At 48.0% G+C, this 15,889-nt stretch overlaps 1 protein-coding gene across 3 annotated transcripts in view; it reads left to right on the forward strand.

Moving 5' to 3' along the window:
• Nucleotides 1-15,889, forward strand: part of RAB15 (RAB15, member RAS oncogene family) — a 33,930-nt gene that overhangs the window by 3,727 nt on the left and 14,314 nt on the right. For 2 of the 3 annotated variants that reach the window (XM_019547349.1, XM_019547351.1), the window contains exon 1: nt 7-155. In XM_019547349.1, coding sequence (XP_019402894.1) covers nt 32-155 — 124 coding nt within the window. In that variant the 5' untranslated portion in view covers nt 7-31. Of the gene's footprint in view, nt 1-6; nt 156-15,889 lie in introns of those variants that run through there. The other variant, XM_019547352.1, reaches the window with a different exon arrangement.

The raw sequence follows: 15,889 nt of genomic DNA on the forward strand, positions 1-15,889 counted from the left end.
GGCAGCGGCGCGGGGCTGAGCGAGCGCAGCCATGGCCAAGCAGTACGACGTGCTGTTCCGGCTGCTGCTCATCGGCGACTCCGGCGTGGGCAAGACCTGCCTCCTCTGCCGCTTCACCGACAACGAGTTCCACCCCTCGCACATCTCCACCATCGGTACCGAGCCGCGCGCGCGGGGCCGGGCGGGCAGCGGGGCCGGGCCGCCGGGGCAGAGCGGCTCTTTGTCCGTGGCGCCGCAGCGCGGCCCAGCGCGGCCGGGCCCCCGCCCGCAGCCAGCTTGGGGCCGCCTCAGCAGCGGGGTGTCCCCGCGCACTGGAGCGGCCCTCAGGCCCGTGGGGCCTCCGGTGTGCCCAGCGGGCGCAGGGAGAGCAGAGCGCTCCTAACGTTTCCATCCCTGCGGGGTCTGAGCCGGTGCCCGGGCCGCTGCCCTATAACCCGGGGGAGGCCTGCAGGAGCTCCCCCACAGTGCATGGGCCCCATGCATACAGCCGCCTTCCCCTCGCAGTGCCCGGGGCACTGTGCTGGCTTTGGTACGGAGGGCCCGATCTCTGGGACCCCTCTGGTGGTCGGACCAGGCACTGGAGTCTTTCTGCCAGACCTCGGTTCCACCTTTGGAAGGTTGCATTGCCTAATCTTCCCCTGCCAGCTCAAGAGGTTTCTGTAGTCTCCTTGCTTCCCACCACAGACTGGCACATCCCATTGTTGCGTGTTGTGAGGGCCCTGTTCGGCTTTGCCCCAGGCCTGGCTGCACTGCAGCAGGGGGCTGATATGACCATAACTGAAACTGGGTGGGAGAGAGCTTTCCTTCAACATCCAGCCCTTTCTCTAGCTGAAGTACACGGCAAGGACTGCCATTTTCTGGAGGAGAAAGTACTCCCAGCATCAAAGAACTAGAGCTATGTTTCATTTAGGAGGGGAGAGAACCTGCTTTCTTCCTGTGTATGGTCATCTCTCTGTTGGGCTATACGCTCAGCAAAGGGACTGGTCATCCTGTGCTTGAGGTCACTTACTCTCTTGTGTGTGAAATCAGCCCTTGGGCAGCAGCTTTCCAGGAGCCAAGGTCTGACGATTGCAGGAGGCTCTGTTCCATTTAATTCCCCCTGCCCTGAGTTCTTCAGGAACCACACTGTGGGGCTGCATAGCTAGATATTGCTGTCTACTTGTCTTCTGCTTCACGCTCACCCCAGCATGATCAGTGCCCTGGAGAGTCTGGGGAGACAGAGCTGTCTAGCTGCAAGAAGAGAGGAACTCGTGTTCCTCCAAGCCTAGGTGCTCCATCCCAGCCAGGGACAAGGAAAGAGATTTTCCTTGAACTAGCCAGGCCACCAGTTGCCCTTGTGCTCTCTGAAGCCTGGAAGCTAGTGGGACCCAAGCTATTTTCTCTGCAATCCCAAGGGCTTGCTTCTTAAAGGAAAGCTGATGTTTTCCCATAATCACCTGACTCAGGAGGCTGGGGCTTTATGAAAACCAACCGATGCTGAACTCTGGATAATCAGATGGCAGGAGCTGGCAGTGGTTTTGGATGCGTCTGCCCGGGCACTTGTATCTTGGCAGTCAGTCTCATGAATGCTGAATTAGTGTGGTTGCCTCTCTGAACTTGCTTCTTTGGAGTGGGGGTGGTCCAACCTAGTGTGACCTCTGAAGGAAAGCAGACAGCAGGCTACTTAGAACAAGTCATTGCTGCTAAACTCAGGCCTTCACCCTAGTCATAGCGATCTGGGCAAACTTGTATTAATACTGCTTCTCTGTGACTCACCCTGGTACAAGTTTAGCCCTGGCTCAAACAGGCACAACTCCTGTTATCACTAATGCTTATATCCCAAGGTAAGTTTTGGCCCCCCGGTACCATGCTGAATGGCTGTATGGCTACTGCTTCTGTGTTTCATGTGGTACTGGCTCCTCTCCTTGTAGGATCAGATTCTGAAAGGTGCTGCATGATGTGCATACCTGTGATGATACGGGGCTAGCTCAGTGACCCAAAAGGGCCTTTCAGGTCTGCTTGTCTTGCTGTGATTTGACTCAAGGCAGAAAACAAACAATAGCTCACTTGGAAGGGTCTTGATCCTTAAGCCTGGCTTCCAAATGTTCAGGGGTGATTATATTGGACCCAAAGCAATTCAGCTTGGCGGCCCTGGTATGATTTTCTCAGAGGAAGATCTCTTGTTTTCTTTCTTCTCTCCACCTTTCTATTGATTGAGCCACACCTGAAACGTGATGTTTCACTGTGAATTTCAGATCTGGAGCTAGAGTTCTCACAGAATATGATTGTTTGGAAGTGATATATGCAAGAGTAGAGATTAATTCCATTTAAAATAGCAGCTAGCTGTGATGTCTACAACTGAAGTATGTCAAAACTTGCAGTGATATCACACTAGGTTCTTGACTGATGATGAGAAACAGGATTGGCCCTGCCTCACTTCCTTAAACATAAGCCTGAATTCAGATTTAAGCTTTTTCAAAGTTCACAGGCATTTGAGGCCTGAGACCTGTCCTGACGATCTCTCTTGTGGTATCATTGGTTTTTAGGGCGCATATTTGAGGTATTTCTGTGTGTTTTTCCTTAAAGCCTCACCTCCTGGAGTCCAATGATTGGACAAGACTCTCTGCTTAGTTGTATAATGGACATTTCTGGCCCTTATGATTGTAGAGGAAAGCAGGAAAAACAAGACACCCAAAAGATCCAACACCAGAAAGCAAATTTTTAAATCCCCGGTATTGTGGAATGATGGATTAAGAATGAGTCTCCTGGCTTTTGGGGGCCTAACTCATGCTTCTCCAAGAATCTGTTCTCAAGACTGCTGTCACACTGTTTCCATAGAGCAGGGATAGACAAAGTTTTTTGGCTGGAATGCCAAAAAAGCCACAATGTCTATCTTGAAAGGTGCCAGAGTGCTGGCATGCCGGAGCCTGGAGCAGCTATTTGCAGCCTCCCAGCTGCAGCCAGCCCATGGAGCCTAATCTACTTGCAGCCTCCCAGTTTCCTGCTGGGAATAAATAGCCTGAGCTCCGTGGCTGGCAGCAGCAGCTGCTTAGAGCCTGGGCTGGTGGTGGTGTGCCAAGTAAAATGGCCTTGCATGCCATGCTAGACCCCTGCCCTAGAGACTGGTAGAGAAACGGAGTAGGGCAGTAGGAGGGACCCTTGTGGTCAGGTTCCCTCATTTAAAAACACAACAAGTTCCAGCTGGAAAATGCAGCAGCTGAGGCTTTTTACAAAATGGGATCCTCTGTCTTCATCTGACAGATAAACAAATAGTGTGGCTGCTGGGAGGGCCAAACACCCCTCAGCCCCTGTGGAGTTTAATGGAGTGACAGAACAGCTAATCTGGACTTGGAGCCAGTGATAGAAGAGACCTAGGGTCAGCTTCATAGAATCATAGAGAAGTGGGGCTGGAAGGCACCTCTGCAGGTCATCTAGTCCAACCCTCTGTCTGAGGCAGAACCATTTCTATCCAAACAGTCCCTTGCAAATCATCTAACTTGTTGCTAACTACATAGTAAACCCTGCCATGCAACTACAAGGTGTAGCACCTTAATCTGCCACAGGTAAAGCAGGGGGACAATGGTGGTCATTGTCTTGCTGCCACGAGGGTTGTTAACACATACTCAAAAGATCCAAGGAAGAGAGCCACGCATCCCAGTACAGGGAAGGCAGACCCCTCACAATAGTCCACACCAGTCTGACCATGGGGTAAAATTCCTTCCTGACCCTAAATGTGGCAGTTGGTGGGATCCTAAGCAAAGGAACCTCTGGGTTTTAGTTCTTGCAGGAGTACTGGCACACCTCAGTCAAAATCCCCAGCCTTGGCAGCAGCTAACCCCCAATGCTTCTGCGGAAGGTGAGGAAAAACCCTTGTTGTGTAGCAACAGGAGGGAGAAAAATTCCTTCCTGACCTCATAAGGCAACCAGCAAAGCTCAGAAGCATGGGAAATACCAACAATAGAGCATAGACATTCCTGCTGTGCCACTGACTTCCGAATCCCTTTAGTCTCTTTGTGCCCCTGTCCTGCCCCATAATATAGATGTAACACCCCTGCCATACTGCTTGTTAAAGACAGGAGGTATCTGAAACCCTGATTGGAGAGGTGAGTTTAGAAATCCTGGCTTATGTGCTCAATAGTTCTCTAGGCTTTTTCTGCCATGCAGGCAAAACTATGTCCCTATGTCCTGGGTGGGTCTGCAGATGGAAGGGGGTAGACATGGACATGGGTGGCATTTCAGTGACACAGTGCACTGTGCCTACTCCCAAGAGTTGTTGCTGTTTACTTTCTAGCCTGTCCTTCTGATTGCTGTCTAATTATGTTACCTTGGGAAGTCACATAGTGTCTGCAGAGCCAAGGATCCTGCTTCACTGTGCCACAACACTGATCTTTACCATGGCATGGGGGGGCACTTGGCAGATGAAGGGCTGGTGGTCAATGGACAGGATCACTGCCACATCTGGTTTGGGTGCAAAAGCACCCTGACTCTCCCTGTGGTCACTGGAAATGGCTGCACTGTCATATGTGTTGCAAGCATGCAGCCCCTGCCCAGGCAGGTCCAGAGGGGGTTTGGTAGTACAGTTGCATTCTCCTTTAATTCCTGTTCTAGTCAAAGTTTAACATAAATTGCCCAGCAGGGACAGCCACATTTCTATTCAGGTGGAACTGAGGGAGTCAGTTAACTTAAAGGCTCATTACTATCTGTTTGATTCCTGCTAATCTCTTCACAGCTTTCTCTAATCAAGCTATTTTCTTCTACAATTGTTACCTGTGTTATCTATTCCTAGCAATTTGCTCACCTACCCTATGGTGTCCAATACAGGTCTGTCCCTATCTAGGTACCTGTACTGAGTGGCATTGGGTGTTTATAAACATGTTCTCTGTGGCTCTGAGAGCTGCTCTAATTAAAGCACCCAGAAAGTCTCATATACCAGTATCCTTGCATTTCAAAATGGTGGTTGGGGCACTTTTTCTAAAGCACATTGATACACAAGATGTAAGTGGTTGCTGGAGCACAGTAATTGAGTCTGCTCTGACATGCTAGGATTACAGTGTGTCAGAGCAGCCTCCCTGCTCGTGTATAGGCACCCTTTGTTCCTAGGGGATTTGAACCCACAACAAATCAGATGCAAGGAGGGACATGGCTAGGTAAGCTGAACTGTGCAACGGCAAAGCGGTCAGTAACAGCAGGGATTGCAAAAGGGGTAAGTTACTGTAGTGACCCATTCCTTCAGTCACATTTGGGTGCTCAGAGGGGCAGGGGAGGGCTCAGTGGCATGTTAGAGTGGTGCTGCCAGGGCAGCATAAACCCAGGTGAAAGGTCCAGGTGGCTGAGGGATGATGGGGAAGAACCTGTTCAGGGTGCAGTGGGTGCATGGGGGCAGGATAGGACTTGCTGGGATATGAGGGGACAGTGATGTCTGATAGGGCTTGGGGAATAATGGGGTGAGGCTGAGTATGGGGGATATTCATAGATGTTAGGGTCGAAAGGGACCTCAATAGATCATCAAATCCAACCCCCTGCATAGGCAGGAAAGAGTGCTGGGTTCAGATGACCCCAACCAGATGCCCATCTAACCTCCTCTTGAAGACCCCAAGGGTAGGGGAGAGCACCACATCCCTTGGGAGCCTATTCCAGATTTTGGCCACTCTAACTTTGAAGAAGTTCTTCCTAATGTCCAGTCTAAATCTGTTCTCTGCTAGCTTATGGCAATTATTTCTTGTAACCCCCAGGGGCGTGTTGGATTACAGGGGACAGAGTGGAACTAGGGGCATTTGAGGTGGCAGAGTCAATGCATAAAGGGCAGTGAGGGACTTTTTTGGGGCATGGTGGAGTGTCTGAGGGACCTACATGTTGGGGTTCAGGCAGTTCTGTGTGTAGTCAGGTTGGGGGTCAACAGCTGTACTTGTCTGGCACCAGGTGCCTGCCCCACCATACAGCTGGCAGTCATTCCTTGCCACAAACTCAGTTATATGTTTTTGCTTGGATCTCAGACTAAATATTATAGCTCTAGACTCCTAAAGCTTCTAATTTATTTTTAATTGGAGAATAATATGCATTGTGTTATGTGATGATATACCACCTCACTCCCCTTTCAAAATCCTAGATCCATCCATGTACCTGCTGTGAAGGGTCAAGAAGTTTTCATTCTTTGTGGTGCCATGCAGTGGATTAAAAATCCCCACAGTGCCTCCCTGAAGCTGCTCCCTGCTGCATCCTTTCCTGAACTTCTGGAGGGGTTGAAGCACTTAGTGCTAGGTGCTTTCTGACGAAGCAGAACCATGCCTTTCATGTGCACCACAGGCACCTGAGCATTCACCCTCTGCTGACAACATTTCTGCCAGCAGTGAGGATGACCTCGTGCCTCCTTTCACAGTCTGCCCCATTACTTTGATTAAGCCCCTTTTCTTTGGTCAGATATAACCTTGCTTTGCTACCTTGTGGCTAGAGGACGTTGTTCCCTAGCAACTCCCTCCCAGAGAAGCAGCCCTGGAGTCCAGACGATGGAAGGTGTGCACTCAGTATGCTGGTGAGCCCTTTCTTCTGTAAGGAAGCAAAGCAGGTGAATTTCTTTCTCTTCCAGAGTCTTGAGCTCATAGGCAAGAAACAGGCAGGATCTATGATCAGATGGTAATTTAACATGGTTAGAAGCAGTCTGACAAAACTCAGCTTGTTAATCGAAGGCCCCTGGTGTCTTTATGCATGTGACAGATGCTCTGGAATATTACACAGATTTTTATGGGCTTGTCTGTAACTGTATTCCATCTCTGCCCTGCTCTGGGCACTGGGCCTGTGGCCCCTGTCTCCACCTCTTTTGGGCACTGAGTCCCCTGGCCTTTGTCCCACTCTGCTCTGGGCACTGCTGCCCCTTTTTGGGCTCCAGGTCCTCTGGCCCTAGGCTCTGCCCCTCTCTGGACTTGCTGCCATTTCAGGCTGTGGGCCCTCTGGCTCCAGTCTGCACTTTGTGCCTGACCCCTAACGGGGCCCAAAGCAATCACATGCCGCTCAGGCACTCATAGGACCTCTGAACTAACCCTCAGTTTCTTCCACAAACCAGTATAAAATATGACAAAGGAATATGCCTCTCTGGCTACCTACCTGTACAACAAGGCTTCCTCTTATCCTGGGTCACATTCCTCTGCAAGGTAGATGCGTTCTATTTGCTTTCCCCAAGGTAACACTGGTGCCAACTGTAGGAGCTCTCTGGGTCTTTGTTGCTCCTTCCACTTCAGCCTCCAGGGTCAGACTGTCTACTCTGGCTCAGCCCCTGGGTTTATAGAGTTGGAAGCTATGCCCCATTTGGTCATATGGCTCTCTGAGTTCCCACAGGTGTTTCCCAAGTAGGCTTCCGGACTAGCCTTCAGTGCAGCTTGCTAGTTCACTGCTTGGAAAGCAGCACCTGTGCTCCCAAGCAGGGTTCTGCCCTGCTGGATTATTGGAGAGTAGCCAGCTCTGTTGAGCAGAGTAACTCCTAGCCTCTGCCATTTCCCCAGCTGTCTATTTTCCTTGTAGCCAGCCCTGCCTGCTACTCTTTTCTCTTCAAGTAACAAGAGCCTTCTGGCTCTCTGTTCCAGCAGGACAGCTAGACACGGGATTAAGACCTTTGGACCTGCTACTGCTCTGGTGGGCAACCCCTGGACAAGTTGTTTCCCCTCCTTCCTGGGACATGCTTAGACTTTGGGCTGTCTGGGCATAGATACCCTGTGGGGCGTGGCACGCTGGGACCTTGATATGTATTGACACCATTGTGATACCCAAATAAATAAGAGACTCTGCTTTCCCCTCTTTTCATGCTTCTGGCAGTGGCTGGTTTTCTACACCCCCCTAATCTCTCACTTAATAGCCGACATTTAGTTCAGTGGTGTGAATGGGAATGTTTGCATGCTGTGTCAGGCCCAGTGACTGTATCCCAGATCCGGTAAGGGGGAAAAGCAGAGGGTGGGAGGGTCAGTGCAGTGAGTAGAAATGGCTTAGATGAAGTTTGAATTCTCTCTAGAGGCTTTGTAGTACAGCGGTAGCACTGCCCACTGCTTTCCTATTCTCTGGTTCTGTTATAATTCTGCTGAGCTTTAAGCAATCAGGCATGGGCTGAATCTCCCTGGAAAACTTGTCCAGTCTTTTCTGGGGAGAAGGTCAGGGAAAAGAATATAGTGGTTTCACACATTAAAAAAAAAATCCCATGTTTCATGGGTGCTGGTGGGGGCTGTAGTAATGAGTGATGGGATGAAGGATCAACCGTCACCTCTAAAGTCTGAATGACAGAACCACAGTCTCCTGGACCAAGCCCAGCGTGAGGCTGTGTCAGGGATAAAGCCTGTATCCCTTGCCATGACTGGGGGCAAGGACTGCTTGGTATATTTACAGGGACAAGGGTATATCTTGAGCAATACTGCTGTCTTGCTGTTTGCTACATGCTCTTGTGTGGTGGGTCCTCAGACCCCTGCTGATCCTCACAGAGACTTGAATCAACTCCTGATGACATCCTGGGGCTACAAACTCAGCTTCCTTTTAACAGCCCTCACCCTTTAGACATCTCAGCCCTAGTGCTGTGCAGCAGGCACTGGCGGGGGCCTGAGTCTGTGGTGCTGTGCACATGCTCACCACAAGGTCTCCCTGATCTCACTCTGTCATGGCATGGCAGTCATTCCTCTCAAATCCCACCCCATCTATTCTTCCCCAGAGCATAAGTAGCCTAGGAAATTGAAAAACATCTATGAGCTCTGAATCTTAGAGCTCAGATGGCTGCTGAGGGAGGTTTGCTGCTGTAACTGATTGCCTGAGAGGGTGTGAACTCCCTCTCACAAGGAGTTCTTATATGCTGGTTAGATGACCACTTTGCTGGGATAGTTCAGGCAGGGCTGATCCTGGCCTGAGGAAGGGATTGTACTAGATGTGACTTCTTGAAGCCCCTCCTGTCCCTGTTTGTGAATGGGCATTGGCTAACAATGCCAGTCCATCGATTGATCTCTCCCTCCCTTTCTCTCCCTCTCACACACACACACCATGGATGTGCAGCAGTGCCTGCCCAACAACAGCAGTGACAAAGCCTTCACTGAGTAGTCCAGCAAAATCTGGTCCCTTCTTCTGTGCAGCTGGTCTTCTCCAAAGACAGCCCCAGCCTTTTCCTCTATACCAGAGGCAGGCAATTATTTCAGGCCAACCCAACCTTGCTTCCCAGCCCACATTCACTTATTCACTACCTCTATAAAAGAAAGCAACCAGAAAATAGTTTCCTGTCCACCCTCCCTCATATTCTTCCCATTCCTATCCATTCTCACTCCCCTGCCTCATAGTGGAGCCCCCCAGCCCCTCACCCTGCACACTGCTTACTTTCTCTTCCACTCTTCCAATCTGTACCTCCTTTTCATAGGGGGCCATTGCTGTCCCAAAATCCACTCACTCATTTCCTGCCCCCCTAGGAAGCAAATTATTCAAGATCTAAACAATAACAACAAACAATACAATACAATACCCACCATCCCTCTCTCTGTCCCCTGTCAGGGGGCAGACGAGGGCAATACCAGAGCAGGCTGCTGTTCTTTTAAGAAGCCCCAGGCTGGTCAGACCCAACCGACTTCTGGCTTGGGTAGTCATGTAGCATACCTGATGCTCAGTATCCCAATCCCTCTGTTTCCCCTGTTAGAGTAGGCATCTTTAGTACGCTAGCATCAGCTGCTTGTCTTCCTGATGCAGGTCTCCTCTGAAGCAGAGGATGGCCCCTCTATTGCACTGCCAAACCTGAATCAGTGTACCTTGACAAGGCAGACCGAGTGAGCTCAGGTGACAAGGCTGCCTCCTGTTGAAGAGCTGTTGCTAGGCTTCTTATGGCATCATTGTAATGACATTGGCCTATGGCTCAATGGAGTCGAAACACACAAAATGAAACCCTCCAGTGGTAATGGTTCCTTTTACTGAAGCACTGCCCTAATTAGCTGGCTCTGGAAGGTGGCTGTGTGCACAGCACAGCCACTGCTGTAAAGCTGTACCATGGACAGCTCCACACAGGGATGTGCTTCCTCTGCACCTCCATCCAGAGTCTCCTATTTCTGTTTAAACACACCGTATACCACAGGGATCAGATGGCTGTGAACCCTGGTGCCCTCCCCCAGACAGGCAGTCTGAGACACGAAATGACTGTTGTTACTGTTGGGATTGAATGCATGACTCTGCTCTCTAAATAATAATAATTAGCAGCTGACGAATTCTCAATTTCCTGCCAGGGCAAGATCTAAATCGGTAGAAACCAAGGAGGAGGGAAATGTTTAGAAACACATTTCAATCCGAGGCCTTGGTATTCTTCCAAATCACTCCCAACAGGGGGAGGGCAGAGAAAATGAGTCACGGGCCTGAGTTGAAATCCTAGCTAAAAAAATTTTGGGGGTATCTATGCTGCTCAGCACAGCTGGCCTCAGTAACCAGCCACAGTACTATGCATCAACAGCCAGAGGAGACTGGACAGGTTTTGGAGCTGGTGATGGGAGGTAGGCTGGACAGGAAATTATTTTTTTGTCGCACAAAACATTCTGAGATTTCAGAAATATTCCTGTTCTTGACCCAGACAAAACCAAGAAGGTTTCCCTACAAATCAAGAGGGAGCTGCACTAGACAGCCAGGACTGGTGGTTCTGTGTGCCTCAGCTGTGGGAGACAACTTTGCATCCTTTCTTTGACTGCTTCAGAGCAGGGACTTGCATCTGGGTCTGTCTCACTTTTACCAGAAATGCCATCATTGGAGAGAGCTTGCCTGGCAAAGCTTAGTCATGACAAGTCTGTTCCCATAACATTATGATTTTGATACATCACCCTTTTCTGACTGCTTGAAAAATTCCTGGCCAGCTTTAATTGAGTGGTGAAGCTCCACTAGCTCACAGTGAGCAGGATGGTACCCCCACAGTTTTCTCAAGTGATTTGCCAATCTGGGAATATATGCATGTCTGCATGTTTGTCTGGGGAAGATGCATAGAGCATCACTGCTGGATGTAGCCAGGCAGGGCTCTCCTCTGTTTTCCTCTGGGCAGCTTTACACAGTGGGTTTCTAGAGTTGATTAGCATTCAGTGGCTTCTGATTGTTTGATGCATTTAGCTGTGGGGAGGAGGGAACACAGCATAATAAATGGTGCCAGCCCTGCAGCAAGGTTTTTCTGCCCTACATTTACCTGTTATGTATCAATTGACCTTAATCTGGTAAATTCCAAATTAAACTAAATTGGCATAAGCCAAAATTAAGTGTCCACGTATGCATTAGCATGGATTTAACTGAACTGAAGTTAAATGGGTGTAATTGTTATAAACAGCCAAAGTCTCTGGTAGCAAAGGCAGAAAGCCTGTATGGAAGGACATTGCAGGAATCTCTTTCTTTCTCTGAGGTTTTGCAAAATTCCCTTTTTAGGGTGTGGCCTACCCTTGCTCTCAGTGCTCCTGTGAGAGAGAGGCCCCCTGTCCTGTTTTTTGGGATATTATGTATTATGCCTGAGGTGCATGGAGTGTTTAAGGAGGGGTAGAACCTTTGTTTCTCAAACAGCGATACCTTGTTGAGGTGGTTTGGGATTACTCACTCATATCCAACTCTTACTAATAGCTCCGCGTGTTGTGCCTTGGGCAGCCACTTTCACCAATGGGCTGAACTTGGTAAGGGGAGACAGTTCTCATCATTAAGAGCTGTCCTCTGATCATCACAATGGCAGCTGAGATGGAAGAAGACCTTTCTCAGCGGCAAAGCTGGTGGACAGAGATGACAGTAACCACAGCCACTGCTTTGGGGTTTGCCTTGGGAGAGGTGAAGGCTAGGAGTAAACCCTGACAGAAAATCTGGAGTGGAGCCCCTAAGGCGGTTAGGCAATTATTCAGTCGTCTTTCTAGCAGCTCCTGCAACTTGCCTGGCCCCACATTGTATTGGTTCTACCTTTCCAGTGGATATGTTGGCAAAATCAAAAGGGTGATTCTGAAGCTTGGGCAACTCTTGATCACTTAGTAAATGCCCAGTCTTTTGCACCCTGGAGAGGTTACTCCAGCTTTGTCAACACATTGAAACAAGTAGGAATCAACAGTTACTGGTTATAAGCCATGGATTGATTGGCAGAGATCCAGGTGCCAGGGACTGTCTCCCATGGTGAAAGAGGTCATCACACCTCTTTGGAAAACTACCACCTGCCTGAAGCATGGCAGTCCCCAGCCAATAAGGTGTTTTCCTGTCACAGTCTGGTGCTTCAGTGGGTGCTTGGAGCTTAGAGATTCAACTTGAAAGCAGACTGCTATCACATACTACCAGCTACTACAAAAAATGTAAGGAGAAAACTTTCAATCCTAAAGACTGGAAGTTGGAATGTACGGACAATAACCCCAGGTATATCCCACAACTTCTAAACCATTAACAACACATGCGAAAGTACAGTAATTGTTGCAGAACTGCTGAGACTGAACGCTGATATTGTCACTCTACAGGAGACCAGACTACCAGGCACTAGCTGCCTGAAAGAGAAGAACTGCAACACCAGAAAAGGGTAGTTTATACATACATAGATTCTATGAATTTATGAACTACCCTTTTCTGGTGTGGGAAACAGCCCAAAGAAACTGGAGATCATGTTGTTAGGTTTGGAGTAAAAAATAAGTTGCTGTTTGCAATAGAACCCACAAACAAAGGCTCTGAAAGATTTATGGTTCTTTGACTCACTACTACCTCTAGTCCTGTCAGTATCTTACATGCATATGCTCCAGCTCTTACCACTTCATCTGAATCAGAGGACTGCTTCTATGATGAGCTTAGTACTTTAATAATATTTCACCCAAAGAAAAAATCCTCCTGCTCAGAGACTTCAGTGAAAGGGTTGATGATGGTCACGCTGCTTGGCCTTACTGTTTGGGGACCAACAGTGTTGACAAAATGAATAAAACAGACACAGTTTACTCAAGCTATGTTCATGCAGTGAGCTGCGTATAACACATTATTTCTTCAGTGAGAAACCTCAACATAAAGTATCTTGGTGCCACCCAAAATCTGGACACTGGCATCAACTTGACCTAATTATCACCTCATGGGACTTCCATGATGTAATTGTTATGCAATCCTGTCGGAGTGCTGGCTGATACCGATCATTCATTGGTATGCGCTAAAGTCAAATAGCATCCCAGGAAATTGTACAAGAGCAAGAACCTCTCCTTACTATGAATAAATGCCACATGACTGAAAGCTAAAGACACATCCTCTCAATTCACTAAAACTCTCTCCGGGGCTCTATCATATCTTAAGCTGTATAATACTGCTGAGGAGAAATGGCTTCAGCTCAAAGGAATGATCTATCGAACTGCCTTGGATTCTTGTGGCAGGCAGTCCTTGACTTACAATGCTTCCAGTTACAACATTTTGCACTTACAATGTTTATAAATTGACACCCTGTTTCAACTTTATGATGTCAGTTTTGATTTACAATGCTTGATCTGATGCAATGTCATGCCAGTGAACAAGTTTGCTGCATAGCCTATCTGCCTGGAGAACATCTGTCCAAACTCCCTTGGACACTTTCTGTAAGAAAGTAGACAAGACTCCAGAAAAACCTGCAGCCAAGACGCCTGAGAAGACTCCCTTCAGCCAAGAACCCGTCAAAAAGTCCAGCAGTCACCTCAAAGAAGGCCTTCCAAATCAATATGGTTGCTATTTACAATATAAATACGTTAATGTTGCTATATTACTCATCTATAATTGACTGAGTACAAAATTCTGGAGTATTTTTGGTGAAAATAGGGTATTGGGCCTTGGTTCAGGAACCAATCCCCCATTTATAACATTGTTTCTTATGAGAAAATGCATTCTGAGTTACAACATTTCGACTTAAGACACCGTATTCAGGAACCAATTGTGTCGTAAGTCTGAGGATTGCCCGTACCTTGCATTGCAGCTCAAATGGCTGGCTTGTTGAGAACTCATCTGAAATGATCCCACTCATAGAAAAGAAATGGTCAGTTGTCCTTAAATATAAATGTGATCCTAGCCACTCCAACTTTCAGGCACTTCAGGAGATCCAGCAAAAGGTCAAACATACATTGAGACGGTGTGGAAACTATTATTGGCTACAACTGTGCAAAAGTATCCAAAAAGTTGCTGACTGAGGTTACATGCAAACAATGTTTGGGGGCATTAGGAAAGCTCTCGGGCCTGTTCTGTGGAAGACCACCCCTTTAAAATCCTCCACAGGTGAAGTCATCAATGACCACAGTAAGCAGATGGATGAATAGGTTGAACATTACTCAGAGCTCTTTTCTTGTGAGAATGTGGTCCGTGACTTTGCTCTTAGCGCACTTGAAAACCTCTCAACCCTGACAGCACTTGGTCATGAACCTACTGTAGACAAAGTAGAAAAAGCCATTGATCAGCTTGTTTGTGGTAGAGCCCCAGGTGTGGATTGCTTACTGGCTGAAGTTATTAAGCGCAGGAAATCCGTCCTCCTCTTCCATCTCCATGAATTAATATGTATGTGTTGGAAACGAGGTGAAGTTCCTCAAGACATGAAAGATGCAAGCATAGTCACTCTACAAAAATAAAGGTGATACTAGCGACTGCAGTAACTATGGTGGTATATCCTTTACTTTGCATCATGGGGAAGCTGTTCACTGAAGTTGTTCTGCTAAGACTGCAGACCCTTGTGGAAAGAGTCTACCCTGAGTCTGTGTCGTTTTAGAGCTGGTAGATCTGTGACAGATATCATATTCTCCTTGAGACAGCTACAAGAAGCTCCACAAACAAAAGAAATCTTTGTACATAGTATTTGATCTCACCAAAGCTTTTGATCTTGTCAGCAGAGATGGCTTGTTCTGAATCCTGAAGAAGACTGGCTGCCATCCTAAGCTCCTAAGCATCAAGTCTTCCACATCAGTATCCATGGAACGGTGCAGTTTGGGTCACATTCAGAAGAATTTGAAATCAAGAGTGGTACCAAACAGGCCTATGTCCTAGCTCCAACACTTGTTTGGGATTTTCTTCACTGTCCTATTCAAATATGCATTCAACAGCTGTTTGGAAGGAGAATACCTTCAGACCAGATCCAATTGGAAACACTTTAACTTTGCTCATCTCAAAATGAAAATGAAAATGCGAGAAGTTCTTGTCTGTGAAATGCTCTTTGCTAATAATGTAACAATTGTTCGTTCAAAAGCGGGACTGCAGAGTCTCATGGATCACCTTTCTCTTGCTTGTGACTATTTCAGTCTGACCATTAGCTTAAAGAAGACAGTAGTCACAGGTCAACAAGTTGACCACCCTCCTGAAATTAGAATAAATTATGAAAGCCTGGAAGTGGTTGAAAAATTCACTTACTTGGATTTCACTATTTTGCAAGAACTTGGTTTGGAAGCTGAAATTTAATGCTCATATTGGAAAGGCAAGCAACACCATGGCTAAATTTAAAAAGAGAGTTTGGAAAACAGAATGCTTGCTCTGTCAACAAAGATGTCCATCTATGGTGCTTGCATACTTAGCTTTCTATTGTATGACAGTGAAACATGGACTCCTTATGCCAAGGAAGAAAGAAAACTGAACAGTTTCTATCTTCGATGTCTCCATCGTATCCTGGGCATAACATGGTGTGACAAAACCCCCAACTTTGCTGTTCTGGAATGGGCCCAGATACCCAGCATGTTCATAGTTTCTAGGGTCGGAAGGGACCTGAGCAGATCATCTAGTCCGACCCCCTGCCATGGCAGGAAAGAGTACTGGGGTCAAATGACCCTCTGCCAGCTTGTGGCTGTTATTCCTGGTCACTCCTGGCAGTGCTCGGGGGAACAGTGACTCCCCTAATGCCTGCTGATCCCCCGACTCGTTTATAACAGGCCACAAGATCCCCCTCAGCCTTCTCTTTTGGAGGCTGAACAGGTTCAGGTCCCGTAGCCTCTCCTCATAGGGCCTGCCCTGCTGCCCC

The sequence above is a fragment of the Crocodylus porosus genome, unplaced genomic scaffold, assembly GCF_001723895.1.
Source record: "Crocodylus porosus isolate Cpor-Errol unplaced genomic scaffold, CroPor_comp1, whole genome shotgun sequence".
Taxonomy (NCBI): domain Eukaryota; kingdom Metazoa; phylum Chordata; order Crocodylia; family Crocodylidae; genus Crocodylus; species Crocodylus porosus.